The following is a 24,234-nucleotide window of genomic DNA, read 5'->3' as shown; positions in this document are numbered from 1 at the left end:
TGCCATAAGAAGCAGCAACTGCTAGAAAGATGGATGCAAAGACTCAGTTTTGCTGTGGAAGACACTATCTGCTCCACGAGGATGCATGTGTGGAAATGTGCCTTCAGATCGACTCATCGCCTGGCATTGTGACAGCAAGTGATTGAAAGGTGGAGCCCTTCAGATGCTGATAAACTACAACTCCTTTTATCTCAAGCAGGTATGGCTAGTGGCTAGGGGTGATGGGAGTTATAGGTCAGCAAAATTTGGAGGGCCAAATGTTCCCCTCCACCTGCATTATATAACACATAAATGATATTTAGTTGAAAACACTTGCATTTATTTTAACATTATTGTTTAATTTATTGTTCAGTGCTCTATGTCACAACCTCCACCTTATTGCTAATAAAGTGACAGTTTATGTTTCATGAGATTCATTTCCAGGTGTGCTGGCAATATGCGTAACTTTTTTTAAAAAAATAAAATGTTATTGATAACATTGATAAAGGTTATCCTATTTTCCTGTCTGCCACAATCTCAGTTTGCATTAAAGGAGGTTGTACTAGCTGATTCTTGAGGTCTTTCCCAACTCTAGAATTCTATGATGCCCAAGAATGGAAGGCAGCTTCTCCATTTCCTGCTTTTAAAGGGGTCCAAATCAAACCAATGTAGACCAGGTGTTTCCTCCTCAAAACAAATTATCCATAGCAAGTCATATTGGTTTGTTGGTTGACCAGCAAAGTGGTCAACCTTGTGGTTTCCTCTAAAGCTCCCCCCCGGCCACCTTCCCACAGCTGAACTGCCAAACACATTTTAATTACCACTGTGGGGAATTAGGTAGGATATACATTTTAAATGATGGGTGCAGATTTAGTTTACAGATTAAGGCGATTTACCATTCATTCATCTTTATTTATACCCCACCCTTCCTCCCAGAGCAGCAAATAAGCAAGAACAACATCTTGAAAACATTTCTGGGCAATTGTAAAGTGATTCTATTAATTTAGAAATGCCATACATAGAGAAACCGCTTTGTGGCATCTTGAGGGTTTCAAGTGAGGAACAAACTGCACATTACACATCAATACAAAATCCTTGAAACCTTTTCTTATTGTTATAAATAGCTCTGTGAGAGATGGGTGGACATTTGGATTGGGAACACGCTGCACAGAAAGGGAGTAAACTCTTGTCAACCCATGATGATGATGCCAGTATATTGACACAATTTCCCATTCAGATATATTATTATTATTATTATTATTATTATTATTATTATTATTATTATTATTATTATTATTATTAATTTTATTTCTATACCACTCTATACCCGAAGGTCTCAGGGCGGTTCACATTTAAAATCACTCCAGGCCATTGAGGCCACCTGGGCCTCAAGTGACATCAAGGGATCCAGGAATACCGCCAAGCTACGAACGTGCTCCTTCAGAAGAAGTGCATCCCCATCAAGAGCAGGCAATCTCCCACCCATCTGGTCTGAGTAATAACACCTTAGGAATCAGCCTCTGCCTACATGGTCAGTCATTGGAAATGATGGAAGATGTATTGCAGCAGCACCTGCACCCCACAGGCTCTCCATGCTTGGCAAAAAGAAATTGTAGCTTTATATTTCTGTGAAAAAACTGCAGTTGACCAGCCTCCTTTCAATTCAGGATCATCTATTACTTCTCGGAGTCATCAAAGCCAAAAGTTTCAGTCTTGCTTTTCTTTTGGTGTTTGCTCACAATGGAAAATTTTATCTGTCACTTTTTCTGTCCCTAAGGAGCAGATGATGGAAAGTGGGGGCAGTTCAGCATGTTTGTTAGCAAAAGTACTACTTACAGCCTAAGCAATGAAAAAGTAACTACCTCACCCAACACTTATCCAAATCACTATACTTTGTTCACTTCTCTGAACCTTTTGAGGCTTCCTAGAACTCAAGAAATCAGTCAATAAGCAAACCTCAAAGTGGTTATAAAGAAACCACATACTAATGGGAGCAGGAAACAGGAATAATGCTCATGTGTCACACACACACACACACACACACACACACACACACACACAAACTATTGATCAGATTTAGGATCACAGAGTTGGCAATCCTGGCTAATAAGGTATACAGCTATAACCCTTTGATTCTCAAAAGCTGGTTGTAAACCATTCTTCTAAAGCTGTATTGACAGTGATAGGAATTAACCAATGTAGCCTGTTCAAGTCATGCAGCTGCTCTGAATGAAAACATCACGGGGTGTGTTTAGAGAAAAGTCTGACCACTAGGATGCTGTGGCTGTTGATGTTGTCTCTTTTCCCTCTTGTTGTGTGCAAAGTAGATACTTTTAGGTGTCCCATGAATTATCCATTCCCTGCTCCACATCAGTGGTACCAACCGGGTGACCTCATCATTGGTGGGATTGCTTCTCAGGTCTATTATGTCTTCTATGAAGTTTCCTTCAAGGAGCACCCTTCACAGAATATGTTTGATGTTCCATAGTAAGAGCCTTCCACCTCTTTGCTTCATTCCAAATCTCATTTGCTTTTGTGTCATGTGTTTTAGATTGTAAATCTGAAGATAGAGATTGTCTTTGTTATTTTTTCAGGTGCTGTGGGAGACTTGTACCTGAAGAGAGGCACTAAAAAATGCTTTAATCAATACATTTACCACTCCTCAATGAGTCATTTATAATTATTGACAGAAAATCTTTTGAACAATCCCCTGGGATTGGTGATTTTGATTTCTTTATAAAGGAATGCCCTTCATTATGTCTAAATAAAAAATTCCTCCCCTTTAGAGAAATAAATAAAAAGACTTTTAAATATATAACAGTCGACAGCTTTCAGGAGTATAGTAGATTGTCTCCCAAGATTCCCACTGGGGAACCAAGAGAACTGAGAAGGTCAAGAAAGAGATTAATAACGTGTTTCAAAGTTTTAGGCATCCTCTGAGAGAGCATAATTTTTATATGAAGTGCACTGAGTTTATTAGCTTAGAAACATCAATGAAAATTAAAATAATTTCATGTCACTCTAAATCAATTTGAGCTAAAAATTGCATTGTGGCATGTTGATTTCATATTCCAAAGTTGTACATTAATTAATTTTGCTTGCAGTGTGGTAACAAAATTCTACCAGCACATTCTTGCCTTGGCATTTGCCGTGAAAGAGATAAACAAGAACCCCAAGTCTTGTCCTAATATCACTCTCGGCTTCCACATCTATGATAGCTACTATGATGCCAGAATGACCTATCGTACCACTCTTGACCTGCTCTTCAAATCACATCGATTTGTTCCCAACTACAAATGTGACACCCAGAAAAATCTCATAGCCATCATTGGGGGACTTAGCGCTGACACCTCCTTCCATATGGCTGACACATTAGGCTTCTACAAGATTCCACAGGTAGGATATCTGAAAAGGTATCACAAAATACACTTTTGCCTTACCATTCTGGGAGTCATTTTAAACTTTAGAAAAAGGAGGGGTTCATTAAAATTTGAATTATTATTATTATTATTATTATTATTATTATTAGGTTAGGTTGACCTCAGCTCTCACATGTTTCTTTCACAGGCACTTCATACCTCAATTCTTTAAAAGTGCTTGCTCCTTTTTCACTTTCATCCCAAACTTCCAGGCCATTTTTTCTTCCCTTTCTGTTAATGTCCCTTCTTTTTCTTTTTTTAAAATGTCTACTCTAGTTATCTGTCTTTCTTCATTCATTCATATTTTCAATTTTCCACTTCCCTTTCATTTAAAAAAAACTTGGGGGAGTTTTTTATTGTTTTCTTTTCTTCTTGTTCTTGTTTATATTAGATATTTTGTACTTTTATTTGACATTTTTATGCTGAGAACACCCCAAGATCTTCAGATGAAGGGCAATATACTGACTGACTAACTAACTAACTAACTAACTGGATTCAACCCATCAATTACCGTACTTTTCTCTCTATAACACGCATATTTTTTCTCCTAAAAAGTAAGGGGAAATGTCTGTGCGTGTTATTGAGCGAATGTGGGGGGTCCCTGGAGCCGACCCTCCCAAGCGCAGAGGAAAAATCAGACAAAAATCCAATCGCGCGCGTCAGGGAGGAGGGAGGAGGGAGCTCCGTGAGAGAGGAAGCTGTTGCTTTCCTGCATTCTGCCTCAGGGTCTTACTGCCCACTCGCTTCTGTTTCGGTTGCTGTTTGCTCAAACGGAACAAAGAGCAGGCAAATCCCCTCCCCTCCAGGCAACCCCTTCCCTCCAGGCAAGCAGAGGGGAAAGGAAAGGATCTCCGTCCTTCCGGTAGTGCTGCGTCCAGGGAAGCATTTTAGGGAAAACATGGAGGTGGGAGAGAGGGGGGGCTGGCTTGGGTGTGGGGGTGGGACTTTTGCCTTCCTTTCCTCCCTCCCGTTATACCCCTCTCCTGCATTCTTAGCCAGCTGCTTCTCTGCACACTGGTGCAAAAACGTGGTTACAAAGCATGGATCCACATGGATCCTCAGGATCTTTGCATTGGGTCACCCCAAATTCACCATCAGATCACATAGCATGTCCATGTCTGCAGCCTGCACCAAACAAATCACACACCCACTGTTGCCTGGGGCTGCAGTGGTGCAAAAATGTGGTTACAAAGCATGAATCCACATGGATCCTCAGGATCTTTGCATTGGGTCACCCCAAATTCACCATCAGATCACATAGCATGTCCATGGCTGCAGCCTGCACCAAACAAATCACACACCCACTGTTGCCTGGGGCTGCAGTGGTGCAAAAACGTGGTTACAAAGCATGGATCCACATGGATCCTCAGGATCTTTGCATTGGGTCACCCCAAATTCACCATCAGATCACATTACATGTCCATGGCTGCAGCCTGCACCAAACAAATCACACACCCACTGTTGCCTGGGGCTGCAGTGGTGCAAAAACGTGGTTACAAAGCATGGATCCACATGGATCCTCAGGATCTTTGCATTGGGTCACCCCAAATTCACCATCAGATCACATAGCATGTCCATGGCTGCAGCCTGCACCAAACAAATCACACACCCACTGTTGCCTGGGGCTGCAGTGGTGCAAAAACGTGGTTACAAAGCATGGATCCACATGGATCCTCAGGATCTTTGCATTGGGTCACCCCAAATTCACCATCAGATCACATAGCATGTCCATGGCTGCAGCCTGCACCAAACAAATCACGCACCCACTGTTGCCTGGGGCTGCAGTGGAGCAAAAATGTGGTTACAAAGCATGGATCCACATGGATCCTCAGGATTTTTGCATTGGGCTACCCCAAGCTCACCATCAGATCACATGTCTGTGGCCACAGCATGAGGCACAAAAATGATACATCCACTGTTTCATTCAGAATTTTTCCCCCTTGTTTTACTCCTCTAAAAACGATGTGCGTGTTATGGTCAGGTGCGTGTTATAGAGCGAAAAATACGGTATTTAAATAAATTGTTTATTTCTTGAATATATAGGCACCTGCTCCTAACCAATCTCTATAATGTACTTACATTTTCTTTTAGCTCACATATGGTTCGTTTCCCCAAGACAAAAATTATGGAAGCCAAGTACCTTCATTTTACCGCATGGTGCCCAATGAAGATCATCAGCATATGGGGATTATCAGTTTGCTTAAGCATTTCGGATGGACCTGGGTTGGGCTCTTCACTGTCGATGATAATAGTGGAGAACATTTCTTGGAGACCCTGGAGCCATTACTTTCCCATAATGGAATCTGTTTAGCCTTCACACAAAGAATCCCACATATAGCCCGTTTTGATAACTTGGATGAATTTCATGATACAGTCTTAAATATTTATGTTCATTTAACAGATGACAAAGCCAATGCATTTATAATGTACGGAGAATCTCTGATAATTATATGGCTCAGAAGTATTATATTTCTAAGAGATCCTGAAAATAGGCAAATCTCATCATTTAAAAAGGTGTGGATTATAACAACTCAGATTGATTTCATATTAACAGGATTTCAAAGGAGTTGGGGCCTTCAGATCTTCCAAGGTGCTATTTCCTTCACAATTCATTCACAAAATCTCCCACAGTTCCAAGAATTTCTGTGGGGAATAAAACTTTACTGGACACAGGGAGATGGGTTTTTCAAGGACTTCTGGGAGCAAGCATTTGATTGTACATTTCCAAATCCCAGTGTGTCAATAGAGGTCAATGACATGTGCACTGGGGAGGAGAGCTTGCAGAGTCTTCCGGCGTCTCTATTTGAAATGAGCATGACTGGCCACAGCTACAGTATCTACAAGGCTGTTTATGTTGTGGCTCATGTTTTGCAAGGCATATATTTGACTAATTTCAAGGAAAGAGCAATAGGAAACAGTGGAATATTAAAATTTCAAGATCTGCAGCCTTGGCAGGTAATGCATTGCAATTGAAGAGTAGCAAAATATCAGACAATTTCAAAGAACAGAGTAGTAAAAAGTAAAAGGTTGATCACAATTGCCAGAAACAAGTAGCTGCTGAAATGTTATTGCGTGTCTCATTCACTGAAAAATATTTAATATCAAACAACTGAATCACACTTGGTCTTTGTTAGAAGATGCTACATAAGTATACGTAAATTATATCCCTTAAAAATGGTGGCAGAAAATCATGGAATTTTATCAAAAACGCTGTTGTGTTATTTTGCTTTCATGTATTTTGTCTCTTTCCTTAGCTGCACCATTTTTTGCATGACATTTCATTTAACAACTCAGCTGGAGAAACAGTATCATTTACTGATAAGAGAGAAATGCGAGGTGGATTTGACATAATGAACATGGTCACATTCCCAAATAAGTCCTTCATTCAATTGAAAATAGGATCGGTGAATCCCTATGCTCTTGATGGAAAAGAATTCATCATTCATGAGGACAAGATTATGTGGCCCAAAGGTTTCAAACAGGTCTGGCATCTGGGGTCATTCAGATGTCTTCAGATGGGTCATTCAGATGTCTCAACATAACCGCCACTAATTTCTTTCATAAACGCATGGAAACAATTTTGGTACCAGCTGGATGCAATTATGAACTTCCCAAACAAAACTAATCTTTTGTTTTAATAGTGTTTACTATGCCACATTTATAAATGGCAATGCTTACATTATATAGATAAAAAACTGAGGCGAAAATAGGTGATATCCCTTTTAAATGGTAAGTGGGCATAGAACTTTTAAAGGGCACGTTTCAATATCTAGGTAGTGGTGTAACTTTCCATTGGTTTGACTTCACCCCGAAGGTCCACTCTTCCATTGTCTCCTGAGACAGATCAGTGCTGAAAAAACCCTAACCATTTCTGGATTCCTAAAGTGTTATTACACTGTCCGACCATCTTCTCCACTGTCGTCCCCTTCTCCTTATGTCCTCCATCTTTCCCAACATCAGGGTCTTTTCCAGAGAGTCTTCTCTTCTCATAAGGTGGCCAAAGTATTGGACCCTCAGCTTCAGGATCGCTCCTTCCAGTGAGCACTCAGGGCTGATTTCCTTACAAATGGATAGGTTAGTTCTTCTTACAGTCCATGAGACTCTCAAGAGTCTCTTCCAGCACCATAATTCAACAGATTCTTTGGTGACCAGCCTTCTTATGGTCCAGCTCTCACTTCCATACATCACTACTGGGAAAACCATAGCTTTAACTATATGGACCTTTGTTGGCAAGGTGTTGTCTCTGCTTTTTAAGATGACTATGGAACTTTGCTATAATATAGGATTATGGCTGCAAACGTTTATATGGACAAAGATGGAAGGATCCATTATTCTAACAATGGAATAGCTGTTAAAACTAATGGACCTAGCTGAGATGGCAAAATTGACATGTTTATTCAGAGAAAAGTCATTCTTAAACTTTGTTAAAGACTGGAAACCTCTCTTGGACATTTCGCATGAAAAAGAAAAAGAAATAATAACAGTTTGATTTGAGGACTGAAGCTAATGGTTGTGTGGCTTTCTGGGTGTTATATTGGAGTGGATAAAGTGAATATTGCTTATTTATAGCAGACAGAGGAAGAACCAGAAGTCACTTTCATTCTGAATTTTATTTCTCTCTCTCGTTTAACCTCTTTTCTATTTCTTTTTCTTTGTTTCTCTCTTTCTCTTTCTTTCTCCCTTTCTTTCTCCCACATCTCTTTATGTTTTTATTGTATTCAGATCAAAGTCTTAGTTTGGAGAAAAAAGAGAGGGAAAATATTTGATATTAAGTTTTGTATTTTTATCTAGAAACCCTCATAAAGTTCATTTAAAAACCCCTCTCCAAAAAAATAAGATAATTTCCTGTTGACAGGTGGTGCCTGTTTCTGTGTGCAATGACTACTGCCACCCTGGTAATCGGAAGAAAAAGAAGGAAGGGCAGAAATTTTGCTGCTACGATTGTGTTCCATGTCCAGAAGGGAAGATTTCAAACCAGAAGGGTAAATGACATTTTTCATCTACAAGACTAGTAATGATTAATGAATCATATTGACTTAAAAGAACTTACATACTATGTTGTGCATGTAGCCACTATCCTCCTTAGAGTGGCATGAACATTTTTTTCTGATGCCTTCCAGTAACTTCTTATAAAAACTTTCAAAAATGAATATTAATTAAAATGTTTTACAAAATGCTACAATATGTTCAGCTCAAAAGGTAATTCAGATAATATTACATGACCACCAATTTCCTTAATTTCAGAAGATTGAGATAAACAGGTGCAGGGGCTGGACTAAAGGGAACAAGATTCAGGGAAATAGTGGAGGTTGCCCTCCCTTCTCCTGAAGCTTCCAGTGGAGAGGAAGGCAGTACAGTGGTACCTCAGGTTACAGACACTTCAGGTTACAGACTCCACTAACCCAGGAATAGTACCTCGAGTTAAGAACTTTGCCTCAGGATGAGAACAGAAATCGTGCAGTGGCGGAGCAGCAGTAGCAGCAGGAAGCCCCATTAGCTAAAGTTAAGAACAGGTTCAGGTTAAGAATGGACCTCCAGAACGAATTAAGTTCTTAACCCGAGGTACCACTGTATTGAATAACAATTGTTAGTTTAGGAAAGTTACAGCTCAGAGACAGATGAAAGGAAGACTTGGGAGCTGTTGGGAGAAGAGCCAGGTGAGACAGAGCAGCCAGCTGACATGTCATCACTGGAGACCATTTCTGCCCCTCTTCTCCAAGAACTCAGCGTTCATTGAGTGTGCAAGAGCAAAGGACTCAGAGACAGCTCCTGGCAGCCACCATCAGGGGAAGTGCTGTTGCTAGGAAGGGAGGCAGGAGGAGCTCATTTGGAGAAAAACCATTAATCGGGAGCCAGACTGATTCCTTTGTCTCATGCTGTGATGATTTAACAAACTCATAATAAGAACTCTTTCTTGTTTATCTCTGCTCCTTGTGGCCACCGGGGGAGGGAAAGAATTACCCGGATTCTGACAAGAGGAATGATAACTTAGATGTAAGAGGCAAAGAACACACATGAATTGCAACTGGAGTTTGACTTTATGCTTTTTTTTCAGATATGGACAACTGCTTCAGATGCCCAGAAGATCAGTATGCAAACAAGAACAAAAATGGATGCATTCCCAATTTAATAACCTTTCTTTCCTATAAGGAACCTTTAGGGATTGGCTTAACATCAGTTGCTGTTCTTTGTTCCCTAATTACAATTTTGGTGCTGGGAACTTTTATTAAACACAAAGACACTCCCATTGTCAAAGCCAACAACAGGGATCTCACCTATGCTCTCCTCATTGCCCTCCTACTCTGCTTTCTCTCATCCTTTCTATTCATTGGACACCCTGGCAAAATGACCTGCCTTCTTCGACAACCCACTTTTGGCATCATCTTCTTCGTGGCTGTTTCTTGTGTGTTGGCCAAAACCATCACTGTAGTTGCAGCTTTCATGGCCACCAAGCCTGGGTCCACTATGAGGAAGTGGGTGGGAAAAAGACTGAGCAACTCCATTGTCCTTTCCGGCTCACTCATTCAAGTGAGTATTTGTACTGGGTGGTTGATGACCTCTCCCCCATTCCCTGATCTAGACATGAACTCAGTAGCAGAGGAAACCATTTTGCAGTGCAATGAAGGCTCAGTGACCATGTTTTATTGTGTCCTGGGCTACATGGGCCTCCTGGCCATTGCCAGCTTCATTGTGGCTTTTGCAGCTCGCAAATTACCAGACAGTTTCAATGAAGCCAAGTTCATTACTTTCAGCATGTTGCTCTTCTGCAGTGTTTGGCTTTCTTTTGTTCCAACCTATCTGAGCACCAAAGGGAAATCCATGGTGGTGGTGGAGATCTTCTCCATCTTGTCCTCCAGTGCTGGATTGTTGGGCTGCATCTTTGCCCCCAAATGCTACATCATTGTTCTGAAGCCTGAGCTGAACAACAGGGAGCAACTAATAAGGAGAAAGATGTAAAGATTTCTCCCAAAGATTGCATCTTAGTTCTTTATTCTATTTTACTCTTATATAATAAGGAGTTTAGTATAAAGTTGTTACTATAACTACCTCTGGTCTCACTCTTTTGTTGGAAAAGTACCAGCGTGTACTAAAAAGTTCAGATTTGTGAAATTAAAGTGGATTACATGATATGTCAACCTAGCACAGGGGCAGGGGACTTCTGGCTGGTGGGCCAAATTTCATCTAGGAATGATTCCAATTGCCAGACCATTCCTGACAATCCACACTCATCTACCCCTCATCTGACTATACAATTGACAGTAAGTGTATCACAGGTACCAATTATTTGAGAGGAACAATTCGGAGCTTAAAGTGAGTTCCTGATTGTGCATTTGCCATAAGGAGCAGCAACTGCTAGAAAGATGGATGCAAAGACTCAGTTTTGCTGTGGAAGACACTATCTGCTCCGAGAGGATGCATGTGTGGAAATGTGCGTTCAGATAGACTCATCGCCTGGCATTGTGACAGCAAGTGATTGAAAGGTGGAGCCCTTCAGATGCTGATAAACTACAACTCCTTTTATCTCAAGCAGGTATGGCTAGTGGCTGGGGTGATGGGAGTTATAGGTCAGCAAAATTTGGAGGGCCAAATGTTCCCCACCACCTGCTTTATATAACAAATTAATGATATTTAGTTGAAAACACTTGCATTTATTTTAACATTATTGTTTAATTTATTGTTCAGTGCTCTATGTCACAACCTCCACCTTATTGCTAATAAAATGACAGGTTATGTCTCATGAGATTCATTTCCAGGTGTGCTGGCAATGTGTGTAACTTTTTTTAAAAAAAATGTTATTGATAACATTGATAAAGGTTATCCTATTTTCCTGTCTGCCACAATCTCAGTTTGCATTAAAGGAGGTTGTACTAGATGACTTGAGGTCTCTCCCAACTCTAGAATTCTATGATGCCCAAGAATGGAAGGCAGCTTCTCCATTTCCTGCTTTTGAAGGGGTCCAAATCAAACAAATGGAGACCGGGTGTTTCCTCCTCAAAACAAATTATCCATAGCAAGTCATATTGGTTTGTCGGTTGACAGGAAAAGTGGTCAAATAATAATAATAATAATAATAATAATAATAATAATAATAATAATAATAATAATTTATTATTTGTACCCCGCCCATCTGGCTGGGTTTCACCAGCCACTCTGGGCGGCTTCCATAGAAACCAAAAAACACTAAAATATCATACATTAAAAACTTCCCTGAATAGGGCTGCCTTAAGATGTCTTCTGAATGTCAGGTAGTTGTTTATCGTTTTGACATCTGATGGGAGGGCGTTCCACAGGGCGGGCGCCACTACCGAAAAGGCCCTCTGCCTGGTTCCCTGTAGCTTTGCTTCTCGCAATGAGGGAACCGCCAGAAGGCCCTCGGCGCTGGACCTCATCGTCCGGGCAGAATGATGGGGGTGGAGACGCTCCTTCAGGTATACTGGGCCAAGGCTGTTTAGGGCTTTAAAGGTCAACACCAGCACTTTGAATTGTGCTCGGAAACGTACTGGGAGCCAATGTAGGTCTTTCAAGACCGGTGTTATGTGGTCTCGGCGGTCGCCCCCAGTCACCAGTCTAGCTGCCGCATTCTGGATTAGCTGTAGTTTCCGAGGCACCTTCAAAGGTAGTCCCACGTAGAGCGCATTGCAGTAGTCCAAGCGGGAGATAACTAGAGCATGCACCACTCTGGCGAGACAGTCTGCGGGCAGGTAGGGTCTCAGCCTGCGTACCAGGTGGAGTTGGTAGACAGCTGCCCTGGATACAGAATTGACCTGTGCCTCCATGGACAGCTGTGAGTCCAAAATGACTCCCAGGCTACGCACCTGGTCCTTCAGGGGCACAGTTACCCTATTCAGGACCAGGGAGTCCTCCACACCAGCCCACCCCCTGTCCCCCAAAAACAGTACTTCTGTCTTGTCAGGATTCAACTTCAATCCATTAACCGCCATCCATCCTCCAACCGCCTCCAGGCACTCACACAGGACCTTCACCGCTTTCACTGGTTCTGATTTGAAAGAGAGGTAGAGCTGGGTATCATCTGCATATTGATGGACACCCAGTCCAAACCCCTGATGATTTCTCCCAGCGGCTTCATATAGATGTTAAAAAGCATGGGGGAGAGGACGGAACCCTGAGGCACCCCACAAGTGAGGGCCCAAGGGTCTGAACACTCATCCCCCACCACCACTTTTTGAACACGGCCCAGGAGGAAGGAGCGAAACCACTGTATGACAGTGCCCCCAGCTCCCAACCCCTCTAGACGTTCCAGAAGGATGTTATGGTCAATTGTATCAAAGGCCGCTGAGAGATCCAGCAGAACTAGGAAACAACTCTCACCTTTGTCCCTAGCTCGCCGGAGATCATCAACCAGTGTGACCAAGGCAGTTTCAGTCCCATGATGAGGCCTGAACCCTGATTGGAAGGGATCCAAATGGTCCGCATCCTCCAGGCGTGCCTGGAGTTGTTCAGCAACCACGCGCTCAATCACCTTGCCCAAGAATGGAAGATTTGAGACTGGGCGATAGTTGGCCATACTGGCCGGGTCTAAAGATGGTTTTTTAAGAAGCGGTTTAATGACTGCCTCTTTCAGCTGATCTGGGAATGTTCCCTCACAGAGGGAAGCATTCACCACCCCGCAGAGCCCATCGCCCAGCCCTTCCCGGCTTGCTTTTATTAGCCAGGATGGGCAAGTATCAAGGAGACAGGTGGTTGGTTTCACGCGTCCAAGCAGCCTGTCCACATCCTCGGGGGTAACGGATTGAAATTGATTCTATGCAACTTGACCAGACAGGGCTCCAGCACTCTCCCGCCCTGGCCCTGCTTCCACGGTGGTGTCTAGCTCCTTCCAAATATGAGTGATTTTATCTGAAAAAAACTTTGCAAAATCGTTGCAGGAGATCTTGGGGTCTTTACAAGGCCCCGGTGGTAAACTTGTGGTTTCCTCTATAGGTCCCCTACGACCACCTTCCCACAGCTGAACTGACAAATACATTTTAATTACCACTGTGGGGAATTAGGAAGGATATACATTTTAAATGATGGATGCAGATTTAGTTTACAGATTAAAGAGATTTACTATTCATTCATATATATTTATACCCCACTCTTCCTCCAAGAGCAGCAAATAAGCAAGAACAACATCTTGAAAACACTTCTGGGCAATTGTAAACTGATTCTATCAATTTAGAAATGCCGCACATAGAGAAACCGCTTTGTGGCATCTTGAGGGTTTCAAGTGAGGAACAAACTGCACATTACACATCAATGCAAAATCCTTGAAACCTTTTTTATTGTTATAAATAGCTCTGTGAGAGATGGGTGGACATTTGGATTGGGAACACGCTCCACAGAAAACGAGTAAACTTTTTGTCAGCCCATGATGATGCTGCTAGTATATTGGGTCAATTTCCCATTCAGATATATTATTATTATTATTTATTTTATTTCTATACCGCCCTATACCTAAAGGTATCAGGGTGGTTCACATTAAGAATCACTTACATAAAATCAAAACATAAAGCAGTTTTACTTCCCCACCCCCCGTGAAAAGAGCCAGCATTTTAAAAAGGGTATAGAATGTCAGGTCAGGCAAAGGCCTGGTTGAAGAGGAATCTTTTTGCCTGATGCCTGATGTAGAGTAAAGGTGCAAGGTGAATTTCCCTGGGGAGAGCATTCCACAGATGGGGAACCACCACAGAAAAGGCTCCTTCTTGTGTTGCCACCCTCCTGACATCTCGAGGAGGAGGCACATGAAGAAGGGCCTCAGAGGATGATCTCAGGGCCCGGGCAGGTTCATATGGGGAGAGGCGGTCCTTAAGGTATTGTGGTACTGAGTTGTTTAAGGCTTCATAGGTCAATTGAATTGGGACCAGAACATATCAGTAGACAGTGCAGTTGGACCAGGATCGGTGTAATATGCTCAAACCATTTAGTTCCAGTGAGCAACCCGGCCGCTGAGTTCTGCACCAGTTGAAGTTTCCAAACCATCTTCAGAGGCAACCCTGCATATAACACATTATAACACATTGCAGTAATCTAATTTTGAGATTACCAGAGCATAGACGGCAGTAGTTGGGTGATCCCTGTCCAGATAGGGCCGTAGCTGGGCTACCAGCCGAAGCTCATGGAAGGCACTCTTTGCCATTGAGGCCACCTGGGCCTCAAGTGACAGCAAGGGATCCAGGAATATTCCCAAGCTACGAACATGCTCCTTCAGAAGAAGTGCATCCTCATCAAGAGCAGCCAATCTCCCACACATCTGGTCTGAGTAATAACACTTTAGGAATCAGCCCCTGCCTACATGGTCTGTGGTCGGAAATGATGGAAGCTGTATTCCAGCAGCACCTGGAACCCCACAGGTTCTCCATTCTTGGAGCTTTACATTTCTTTGATAAAACTGCAGCCGCCTTTCATTTCAGGATCATCTACTACTTCTCTGAGTCATCAAAGCTCAAAGTTTCAGTCTTACTTTTCTTTTGGTGTTTGCTCACCATGGAAAATTGTATTTGTCACTTTTTATGCCCCTAAGGAGCAAATGATTGCAAGTGGGGGTAATTCAGCATGTTTGTTAGCAAAACTTCTACTTACAGCCAAAGCAATGAAAAAGTAACCATCTCACTCAGCAATTATCCAAATCACTATATTTTGCTCACTTCTCCGAACCTTTTGAGGCTTCCTAGAACTCAAGAAATCAGTCAATAAGCAAACCTAAAAGTGGTTATAAAGAAACCGCATACTATTGGGAGCAGGAAACAGGGATAAGAAGTAGTCAAGGTTCTGTCGGTTTCAATGCTCACATGTCACACACACACACACACACACACACACACAATATTGATCAGATTTAGCATCACAGTGTTGGCAATATTGGCTAATAAGGTATACAGTTGTAACCCTTTGATTCTCAAATGCTGGTTGTAAACCATTCTTCTAAAGCTGTATTGAAAGAGCTAGGAATTACCCAATGTAGCCTGTTCAAGTCATGCAGCTGCTCTGAATGGAAACAGGAGGTGTGTGTTTAGAGAAAAGTCTGACCGCAAGGATGCTGTGGCTGCTGATGTTGTCTCTTCTCCCTCCTGCTGTGTGCAAAGTAGATACACTTAGGTGTCCCATGAATTATCCATTCCCTGCTCCACATCAGTGGTACCAACCGGGTGACCTCATCATTGGTGGGATTGCTTCTCAGATCTTTTATGTCTTCTATGAAGTTTCCTTCAAGGAGCACCCTTCACAGAATATGTTTGATGTTCCATAGTAAGAGCCTTCCCCCTTTTTGCATCATTCTAAATCTCCTTTGCTTTTGTGTCATGTGTTTTAGATTGCAAATCTGAAGATAGAGATTGTCTTAGTTATTTTTTCAGGTGCTGTGGGAGACTTGTAGCTGAAGAGAGGCAATAAAACAATGCTTGAATCAATACATCTACCATTCCTCAAGGAGTCATTTTTAATTATTGACAGAAAATCTTTTGGACAATCTCTGGCCACTCCTCATTCTCTGTCACATTATTTATCTTGGGCAATGTAGACAATAGTAGTTTGGTTTACCATATTGAGAATGCTTTCCATTCTGTAAAGCAAAATGAGGAAAAGGATTTTGAATTTTTGTTGCAAAAAATTATTGCACCAAACAATTGAAATTGTTCTACCATTCAGACATTTATGAGGATAAAGTTGAAAATGGGGGGGGGTTAATCTGGGGAAGAAATTCAAATGATAAGACTAGAGCCATGTCTAAAGTTGTCTTTCAATTTCTCAAATGTTTTGTTCCCACATTAAAGAATCCTGAGTTTTTCTGCATTTGCAGGGAACTTTAGTAATTTTTCAAGGTATGAGGTTAAGCTTATTTCATTGTTGTGCAGTGGACGATATGGGTGTATATATTTTACTTACAAAACTATTTTAAATATATATCTATATATCATTCTTTTATAAAAAAAATCAAAGTAGCTTACATCAGAAATACATAAAACCAAGCCGTAAACCAAGTTAAAAGCCATATTAAAAAGCTTAAAATGTGCATGTTTTTCTTTCTAGTAAACATTTATACAATGCTTTCAAATTGCCTCCTCTGTGGAAGGAGATAACTCATTTTGCACTTCCCTGAGTTTTAATATAAATGTTGGGAGATGGTGAGTCTGGCTGGTAAGCCCCTGCGATTAGTGGTCTTGCTGATTTTCTTTATACAGGAATGTCCTTCATTTTGCCTAAATAAAAAATTTCTCACCTTTAGAAAAATAAAGAAAAAGCATGTGTTTCAAAGTGTTAGGCATGCCATGAGAGAGGATAATCTTTATATGAACTGCACTGAGTTTAACAGCTTAGAAAAATCAATGACATTTAAAATAATTTTATGTCAATCCTAATCAGTTTGTGGTAAAAATGGTATTGTGGCAAATTGATCTCATATTCCAAAGTTGTACATTAATTATCTTTGCTTGCAGTGTAGTAACAAAATTCTACCAGCACATTCTTGCCTTGGCATTTGCTGTGAAAGAGATAAATGAGAACCCCAAGTTTTGTCCTAATATCACTCTCGGCTTCCACATCTATGATAGCTACTATGATGCCAGAATGACCTATCGTACCACTCTTGACCTGCTCTTCAAATCACATAGATTTGTTCCCAACTACAAATGTGACACCCAGAAAAATCTCATAGCCATCATTGGGGGACTTAGCGCTGACACCTCCTTCCATATGGCTGACACAATCAGCCTCTACAAGATTCCACAGGTAGGATCTCTGAAAAGGTATCACAAAATACACTCTTGCCTTACCATTCTGGGAGTCATTTTGAACTTCAGAAAAAGGAAGGGTTTTTGACTGACATTTAAATCTGATTTTTTTAAAAATTGACGCTACGGTTATTATTATTATTAGTATTACTACTACTACTACTACTACTACTACTACTACTACTACTACATATTGCAGTGCTTTAAGTTGACCTGAGCTTTCTGCAACTCCATCCCATCTGCTTTAAAGTGGGTCTAGTACATCTCTGTGCATCCCCCTACAAGCGCCATTTCCCCTAGCATTCCATTTCTAGCCAATCCATTCCCATCTCCATGTCAGCCATAAGGAGGACACATGCTTGCTCCATGAACAAACCTGGGGCTGGAAATTACAGCTCCCAACCTCCTCCCCTGCCACACTCACTGAAACAAAAGGGAAATCACTGCCTTCTAACATCCTTCTGTCACATGCACTTACTACCTCAATTCTTTCGAAGTCGTTGCTTCTTCTTCAACTTCATCCCAAGCTTCCTGGCCCCTTTTTCCTTCCTGGCCCTTTGTCCCTTCCTTGTCTATTCTAGTTATCTGTCTTCCTCCATTCATTTACTTTTTCAATTCCCCCCTTTCCTTTCAGTTATAAAAACCTTTTGGGATTGAGTAGTGGTCATTGTTTTCTTTTGTATTGTTCCTGTTCTTGTTTATATTTGGTATTTTGTGCTTTTATTTCACATTTCGCAATACACTAACTAACTACCTAACTACCTAACTACCTAACTACCTAACTTCTTGGATTTAACCCATAAATTGCTTAAACATGTATTTTTTTGAGTAAACTGGCATCTGCTGCTAAACAATCTATTTAACGTACGTACATTTTCTTTTAGCTCACATATGGGTCATTTCCCCCAGACAAAAATTATGGAAGTCAAGTACCATTTTACCGCATGGTGCCCAATGAAGCCCATCAGCATATGGGGATTATCAGTTTGCTTAAGCATTTCGGATGGACCTGGGTTGGGCTCTTCACTTTCAATGATAATAGTGGAGAACATTTCTTGGAGACCCTGGAGCCATCACTTTCTCATAATGGAATCTGTTTAACCTTCACGCAAAGAATCCCACAAATACCCCGTTTTGATAACTTGGATGGATTTCAGGATATAGTCTTGAATATTTATGTTCATTTAACAGATGACAAAGCCCATGTATTTATGATGTATGGAGAATCTCTGATAATTATATGGCTCAGAAGTATTCTATTTCTAAGCGATCCTGAAAATAGGGAAGCATCATCATTTAAAAAGGTGTGGATTGTAACATCTCAGATTGATTTCATATTAACAGGATTTCAAAGGAGTTGGGGCCTTCAGATCTTCCAAGGTGCTATTTCCTTCACAATTCATTCACAAAATCTCCTGAAGTTCCAAGAATTTCTTCAGGGAATAAAACTTTACTGGACACAGGTAGATGGGTTTTTCAAGGACTTCTGGGAGCAAGCATTTGATTGTACATTTCCAAATCCCAGTGTACCAATAGAGCTCATTGACCTGTGTACTGGGGAGGAGAGCTTGCAGAGTCTTCCAGGGTCTCTATTTGAAATGAGCATGACTGGCCACAGCTACAGTATCTACAAGGCTGTTTACGTTGTGGCTCATATTTTGCAAGGGATATACTTGACTGGTTTCAAGAAAAGAGCCATAGGAAACAGTGGAATATTAAAAATTCAAGATCTGCAGCCTTGGCAGGTAATGCATTACAATTGAAGAGTAGCAAAATATCAGACAATTTCAATGAATAGATTTGTAAAAGTAAAAGGTTGATCACAATTGGAAGAAACAAGCTGCTGCTGAAATGCCACTACGGGTCTCATTCACTGAAGAATATTTAATATCAAGCAGCTGATTAATGCTGGGTCTTTGTTAGAAGATGCTACATAAGTATAGGTAAATAATATTCCTAAAGAATGTTGGTAGAAAATCATGGCATTTTATTAAAAGCTCCATTGCATTATATTCCTTTCATGTATTTTGTCTCTTTCCACTAGCTGCACCATCTTTTCCATGACATTTCATTTAACAACTCAGCTGGAGAAACAGTAACATTTACTGATAAGAGAGAAATGCGAGGTGGATTTGACATAATGAACATGGTCACATTCCCAAATAAGTCTTTCATTCAATTGAAAATAGGATCGGTGAATCCCTATGCTCTTGATGGAAAAGAATTCATCATTCATGAGGACAAGATTATGTGGCCCAGAGGTTTTAAACAGGTCTGGCGTCTGGGGTCATTCAGGTGTCTCAACATAACCATCACTGATTTCTTTCATAAACGCATGAAAATAATTTTGGTACCAGCTGGATGCAATTATGAGCTTCCAAAACCAAACTTTTCTTTTGTTTTAATAATGTTTACTATGCCGCATTTATTGCTGTGGGTTAAACCACAGATCCTAGGACTTGCCGATCAGAAGGTTGGCGGTTCAAATCCCCGCTCGGTCCCAGCTCATGTTGCTCGGTCCCAGCTCATGCCAACCTAGCAGTTCAAAAGCACGTCAAAGTGCAAGTAGGTAAATAGGTACCGCTCTGGCGGGAAGGTAAACGGTGTTTCCGTGCGCTGCTCTGGTTCGCCAGAAGCGGCTTAGTCATGCTGGCCACATGACCCGGAAGCTGTACGCTGGCTCCCTCGGCCAATAAAGCGAGATGAGCGCCGCAACCCCAGAGTCGGTCACGACTGGACCTAATGGTCAGGGGTCCCTTTACCTTTACCATTTATGCCACATTTATACATGGCAGTGCTCACATTATATAGATAAAAAAACTGAGGTGCAAATAGGTGACTCTTTTAAATGGTAAGTTGGTATAGCACTTTTGAAGGGCACGTTTTAATATCTAGGTAGTGCTGTAACTTTCCATTGGTTTGACTTCACCCCGAAGGTCCACTCTTCCATTTTCTCCTGAGACAGATCAGTGCTGACAAGACCCTAACCATTTCTGTATTCCTAAAGTGTTAACACCGCTCTGCCAGTCTGGCTTGGAAAAGTGAATTGGGATATGTTTTCGATGTGTATCAGCATTAGAGATGCACTGCCGTATAATGTAGATTGTCTGTCATTTGCCGCTGCCGCCCCCCATCCTTCTTCTTCACCATATGCAATTTGAGGTAAACTGATCACTATTGTTTAGGACAAGTAGGTTTTTTCTCTCCTATGATTGTCTTGATGGTTTGGGGTGGGGGATGGATTTTCCAACTTCATTGTAAACCTTACAAGCAGAACCGGGAAGGTGCAGTTAGTGGAGGCACTCTTCCACATATAATGTTCAACTGTCCCCTACATAGCATAGCCAGGACTAAATTCCTGGGTCCTGCTTTACTGCGCTTGGTTGGCAGGCCTGTTGAGTTACACGCCGCACTGCTTTTGCAGGATACAGATCCTTCTGTAACTCTGCAGGTGGCGAGATTCCTGAATGCGGTTATCTCACACACAAAAACCACCAAAAAACAACAAAAACATCAAAACTAATCGGACTGTTATGATGAGAGTGCATGTCAGATCTCGTCTTCAGTTTTTCTTTTTTCTGTGAACCGTCCCTTGGAGCTCTCCTGGCCCCAAGCTGTCATTTGGCTCTGCTCAATGACCCACCCTTGCATCGTGGTGTTCACCTTCTGTTGTTGGATATATCGGTCTTCATGTCTCTGTGTTTTTATGTTTGTACATACTTTATGGGCTAATAGCCGTAAATAAATAAATAAATAAATTAGTGGAGGCAGTCTGATAAGTGTTTCTCAGATGAATTCTGGTTCCAGAAACTTTTCCAAAGGCTCTGCAACCTGTGTGGATGAATTTTACATCAACTCGTGTCGTTAGCTTGCTGGTGTTGGCCTCAAAGGGTGTGTGAATCATGAATACCTCATCCTATCATGACGGATGCTTAGGAGCTTGATGAAAATTTTAAATAATTGCCACACATGGTCTTTTCTCTATGCAATTTTATCTTAGCCAAAACTCTTCCTGGGTCTTATGGATATACAGTTAGAAAATGACCATGGAACTTTGCTACAATATAGGATTATGGCTGCAAGACTTTTATATGGACAAAGATGGAAGGATCCATTATTCTAACAATGGAATACCTGTTAAAATATTTGATATTAAGGTTTATATTTTTATCTATGAACCCTCATAAAGTTTATTTAAAAACCCCTCTCCCCAAAAACAAGATAATTTCCTGTTGACAGGTGGTGCCAGTTTCTGTGTGCAATGACTACTGTCACCCTGGTAATCGGAAGAAAAGGAAGGAAGGGCAGAAATTTTGCTGCTATGATTGTGTTCCATGTCCAGAAGGGAAGATTTCAAACCAGAATGGTAAACGACATTTTTCATCGTACAAGACTAGTAATGATTAATGAGTCATATTGATTTTAAAGAACTTAATTACTACGTTATGCATGTAGCCACACTGTCCTCCTTAGAGCGGCATGAACATTTTTTCTGCTGCCTTCAAGTAACTTCTTATAAAAACTTTCAAAAATGAATATTAATTAAAATGTTTTAAACAAGGCTATAATATGTTCAGCTCAAAGGGTAATGACCACCAATTACCTTAATATCGGAAGATTGAGATAAACAGGTGCAGAGACTGGACTGGACTGAAGGGAACCAGACTGAGGAGGAGGAAAATGGTGGAGGTTGCCCTCCCTTCTCCTGAAGCTTCCAGAGGAGAAGAAGGCAGTACAGTGGTACCTCGGGTTCCAGACACTTCAGGTTACAAGTGCTTCAGGTTACAGACTCCACTAACCCAGAAATAGTACCTCGGGTTAAGAACTTTGCTTCAGGATGTGAACAGAAATTGCACTGTGGCCACGCGGCGGCAGCAGCAGGAGGCCCCATCAGCGAAAGTGGTACCTCAGGTTAAAAGAACAGTTTCAGGTTAAGAATGGACCTCCAGAACGAATTAAGTTCTTAACCCGAGGTACCACTGTATTGAATAACATTGGTTGATTTAGGAAAGTCACGGCTCAGAGACAGAAAAACAGAAGACTTGGGAGCTGTTGGGAGAAGAGCCAGGTGAGACAGCGCAGCCAGCTGACGGGTCATCACTGGAGAGCATTTCTGACCCTCTTCTCCAAGAACTCAGCGTTCATTGAGGGTTCATTGAGCAAAGGACTCAGAGACAGTTAGCTCCTGGCAGCCACCATCAGGGGAAGTGCTGTTGCTAGGAAGGGAGGCAGGTAGAGCTCATTTGGAGCAACACCATTGATGGGGAGGCAGACTGATTCCGTTGTCTCGAGAACTCTATCTTGTTTTTCTCTGCTCCTTGCATCCACCGGAGGAGGGAGAGAATTACCCGGATTCTGACAAGAGGAATGATAACTTAGATTTAAGAGGCAAAGGACACTCATGAATTGCAATTGGAGTTTGGCCTTATGCTATTTTTTTCAGATTTGGACAACTGCTTCAGATGCCCAGAAGATCAGTATGCAAACAAGAACAAAAATGGATGCATTCCCAAGTTAATAACCTTTCTTTCCTATAAGGAACCTTTAGGGATCGGCTTAACATCAGTTGCTGTTCTTTTTGCCCTAATTACAATTTTGGTGCTGGGAACTTTTATTAAACACAAAGACACTCCCATTGTCAAAGCCAACAACAGGGATCTCACCTATGCTCTCCTCATTGCCCTCCTATTCTGCTTCCTCTCATCCTTTCTATTCATTGGACACCCTGGCAAAATGACCTGCCTTCTTCGACAACCCACTTTTGGCATCATCTTCTCCGCGGCTGTTTCTTGTGTGTTGGCCAAAACCATCACTGTAGTTGCAGCTTTCATGGCCACCAAGCCAGGGTCCACTATGAGGAAGTGGGTGGGAAAAAGACTGAGCAACTCCATTGTCCTTTCCGGCTCACTCATTCATGTGAGTATTTGTACTGGGTGGTTGATGACCTCTCCCCCATTCCCTGATCTAGACATGAACTCAGTAACAGAGGAAACCATTTTGCAGTGCAATGAAGGCTCAGTGACCATGTTTTATTGTGTCCTGGGCTACATGGGCCTCCTGGCCATTGCCAGCTTCATTGTGGCATTTGCAGCTCGCAAATTACCAGACAGTTTCAATGAAGCCAAGTTCATTACCTTCAGCATGTTGCTCTTCTGCAGTGTTTGGCTTTCTTTTGTTCCAACCTATCTGAGCACCAAAGGGAAATCCATGGTGGTGGTGGAGATCTTCTCCATCTTGTCCTCCAGTGCTGGATTGTTGGGCTGCATCTTTGCCCCCAAATGCTACATCATTGTTCTGAAGCCTGAGCTGAACAGCAGGGAGCAACTAATAAGGAGAAAGATGTAAAGATTTCTCCCAAAGATTGCATCTTAGTTCTTTATTCTATTGTACTCTTATATATTAAGGAGTTTAGTATAAAGTTGTTACTATAACTACCTCTGGTCTCACTCTTTTGTTGGAAAAGTACCAGCATGTACTAAAAAGTTCAGATTTGTGAAATTAAAGTGGATTACATGTTATGTCAACCTAGCACAGGGGTAGGGGACTTCTGGCTGGTGGGCCAAATTTCATCTAGGAAAGAATCCAATTGCCAGACCATTCCTTACCATCCACACCCATCTACCCCTCATCTGACTATATAATTGACAGTAAGTGTGTTAAAGGTACCAATTATTTCAGAGAAACAATCCGGAGCTTAAATGAGTTCCTGATTCTGCATTTGCTGTAAGTAGCAGCAACTGCTAGAGAGAGGGATGCAAAGGCTTCCTCCTGCGCAAGCGCAAACGGCTCTGTGCAGGACAGGCCCTTGCAAGATCATTTCGCGTGGCAGCGCCTGTGGAACTCTCTGCTTATTGAAACCAAGCATGAGGGCACATGAAGCATTGCCCCAGCTGCCGGCTGTCATACCACCCGTCCAGGATGTGGGCCTGTCTATATCGATTCCATGGGTCTGCTCTGAGTACAACTACTGTTGGAAATAACCTTATTTTAAATATAAAACCATCGGCTGTGGGGAGGACTGCAGGGTCTGCTCCCTTCCAGGGCCTTTTCCAACTGGCCCAGGGGGCGTGGCTCAGGCCCTCACATTTCCAGCTACCAAGGGACTCTTG

At 41.8% G+C, this 24,234-nt stretch overlaps 2 protein-coding genes across 2 annotated transcripts; both read left to right on the top strand.

The window, feature by feature from the left end:
• Positions 1 to 2,323: 2,323 nt before the first annotated feature.
• On the top strand, positions 2,324 to 10,355 carry LOC128399182 (vomeronasal type-2 receptor 26-like). Its single transcript, XM_053360431.1, has 6 exons — positions 2,324 to 2,466; positions 3,084 to 3,375; positions 5,490 to 6,353; positions 6,653 to 6,880; positions 8,254 to 8,380; positions 9,454 to 10,355. The coding sequence occupies exons 1-6, from the start codon at positions 2,324 to 2,326 to the stop codon at positions 10,353 to 10,355; spliced, it is 2,556 nt and encodes an 851-aa protein (XP_053216406.1).
• Positions 10,356 to 15,501: 5,146 nt separating this feature from the next.
• On the top strand, positions 15,502 to 23,556 carry LOC128399181 (vomeronasal type-2 receptor 26-like). Its single transcript, XM_053360429.1, has 7 exons — positions 15,502 to 15,644; positions 16,832 to 17,123; positions 18,010 to 18,870; positions 19,170 to 19,397; positions 21,365 to 21,491; positions 22,569 to 23,437; positions 23,521 to 23,556. Exons 1-7 carry the CDS (start codon positions 15,502 to 15,504, stop codon positions 23,554 to 23,556), a joined length of 2,556 nt encoding a protein of 851 aa, XP_053216404.1.
• Positions 23,557 to 24,234: the final 678 nt, after the last annotated feature.

Source organism: Podarcis raffonei, chromosome 13 (assembly GCF_027172205.1).
Source record: "Podarcis raffonei isolate rPodRaf1 chromosome 13, rPodRaf1.pri, whole genome shotgun sequence".
Taxonomy (NCBI): Eukaryota; Metazoa; Chordata; class Lepidosauria; order Squamata; family Lacertidae; genus Podarcis; species Podarcis raffonei.
The sequence above is the reverse complement of the archived record's forward strand: the minus strand, read 5'-3'. Positions and strand labels throughout refer to the sequence as shown.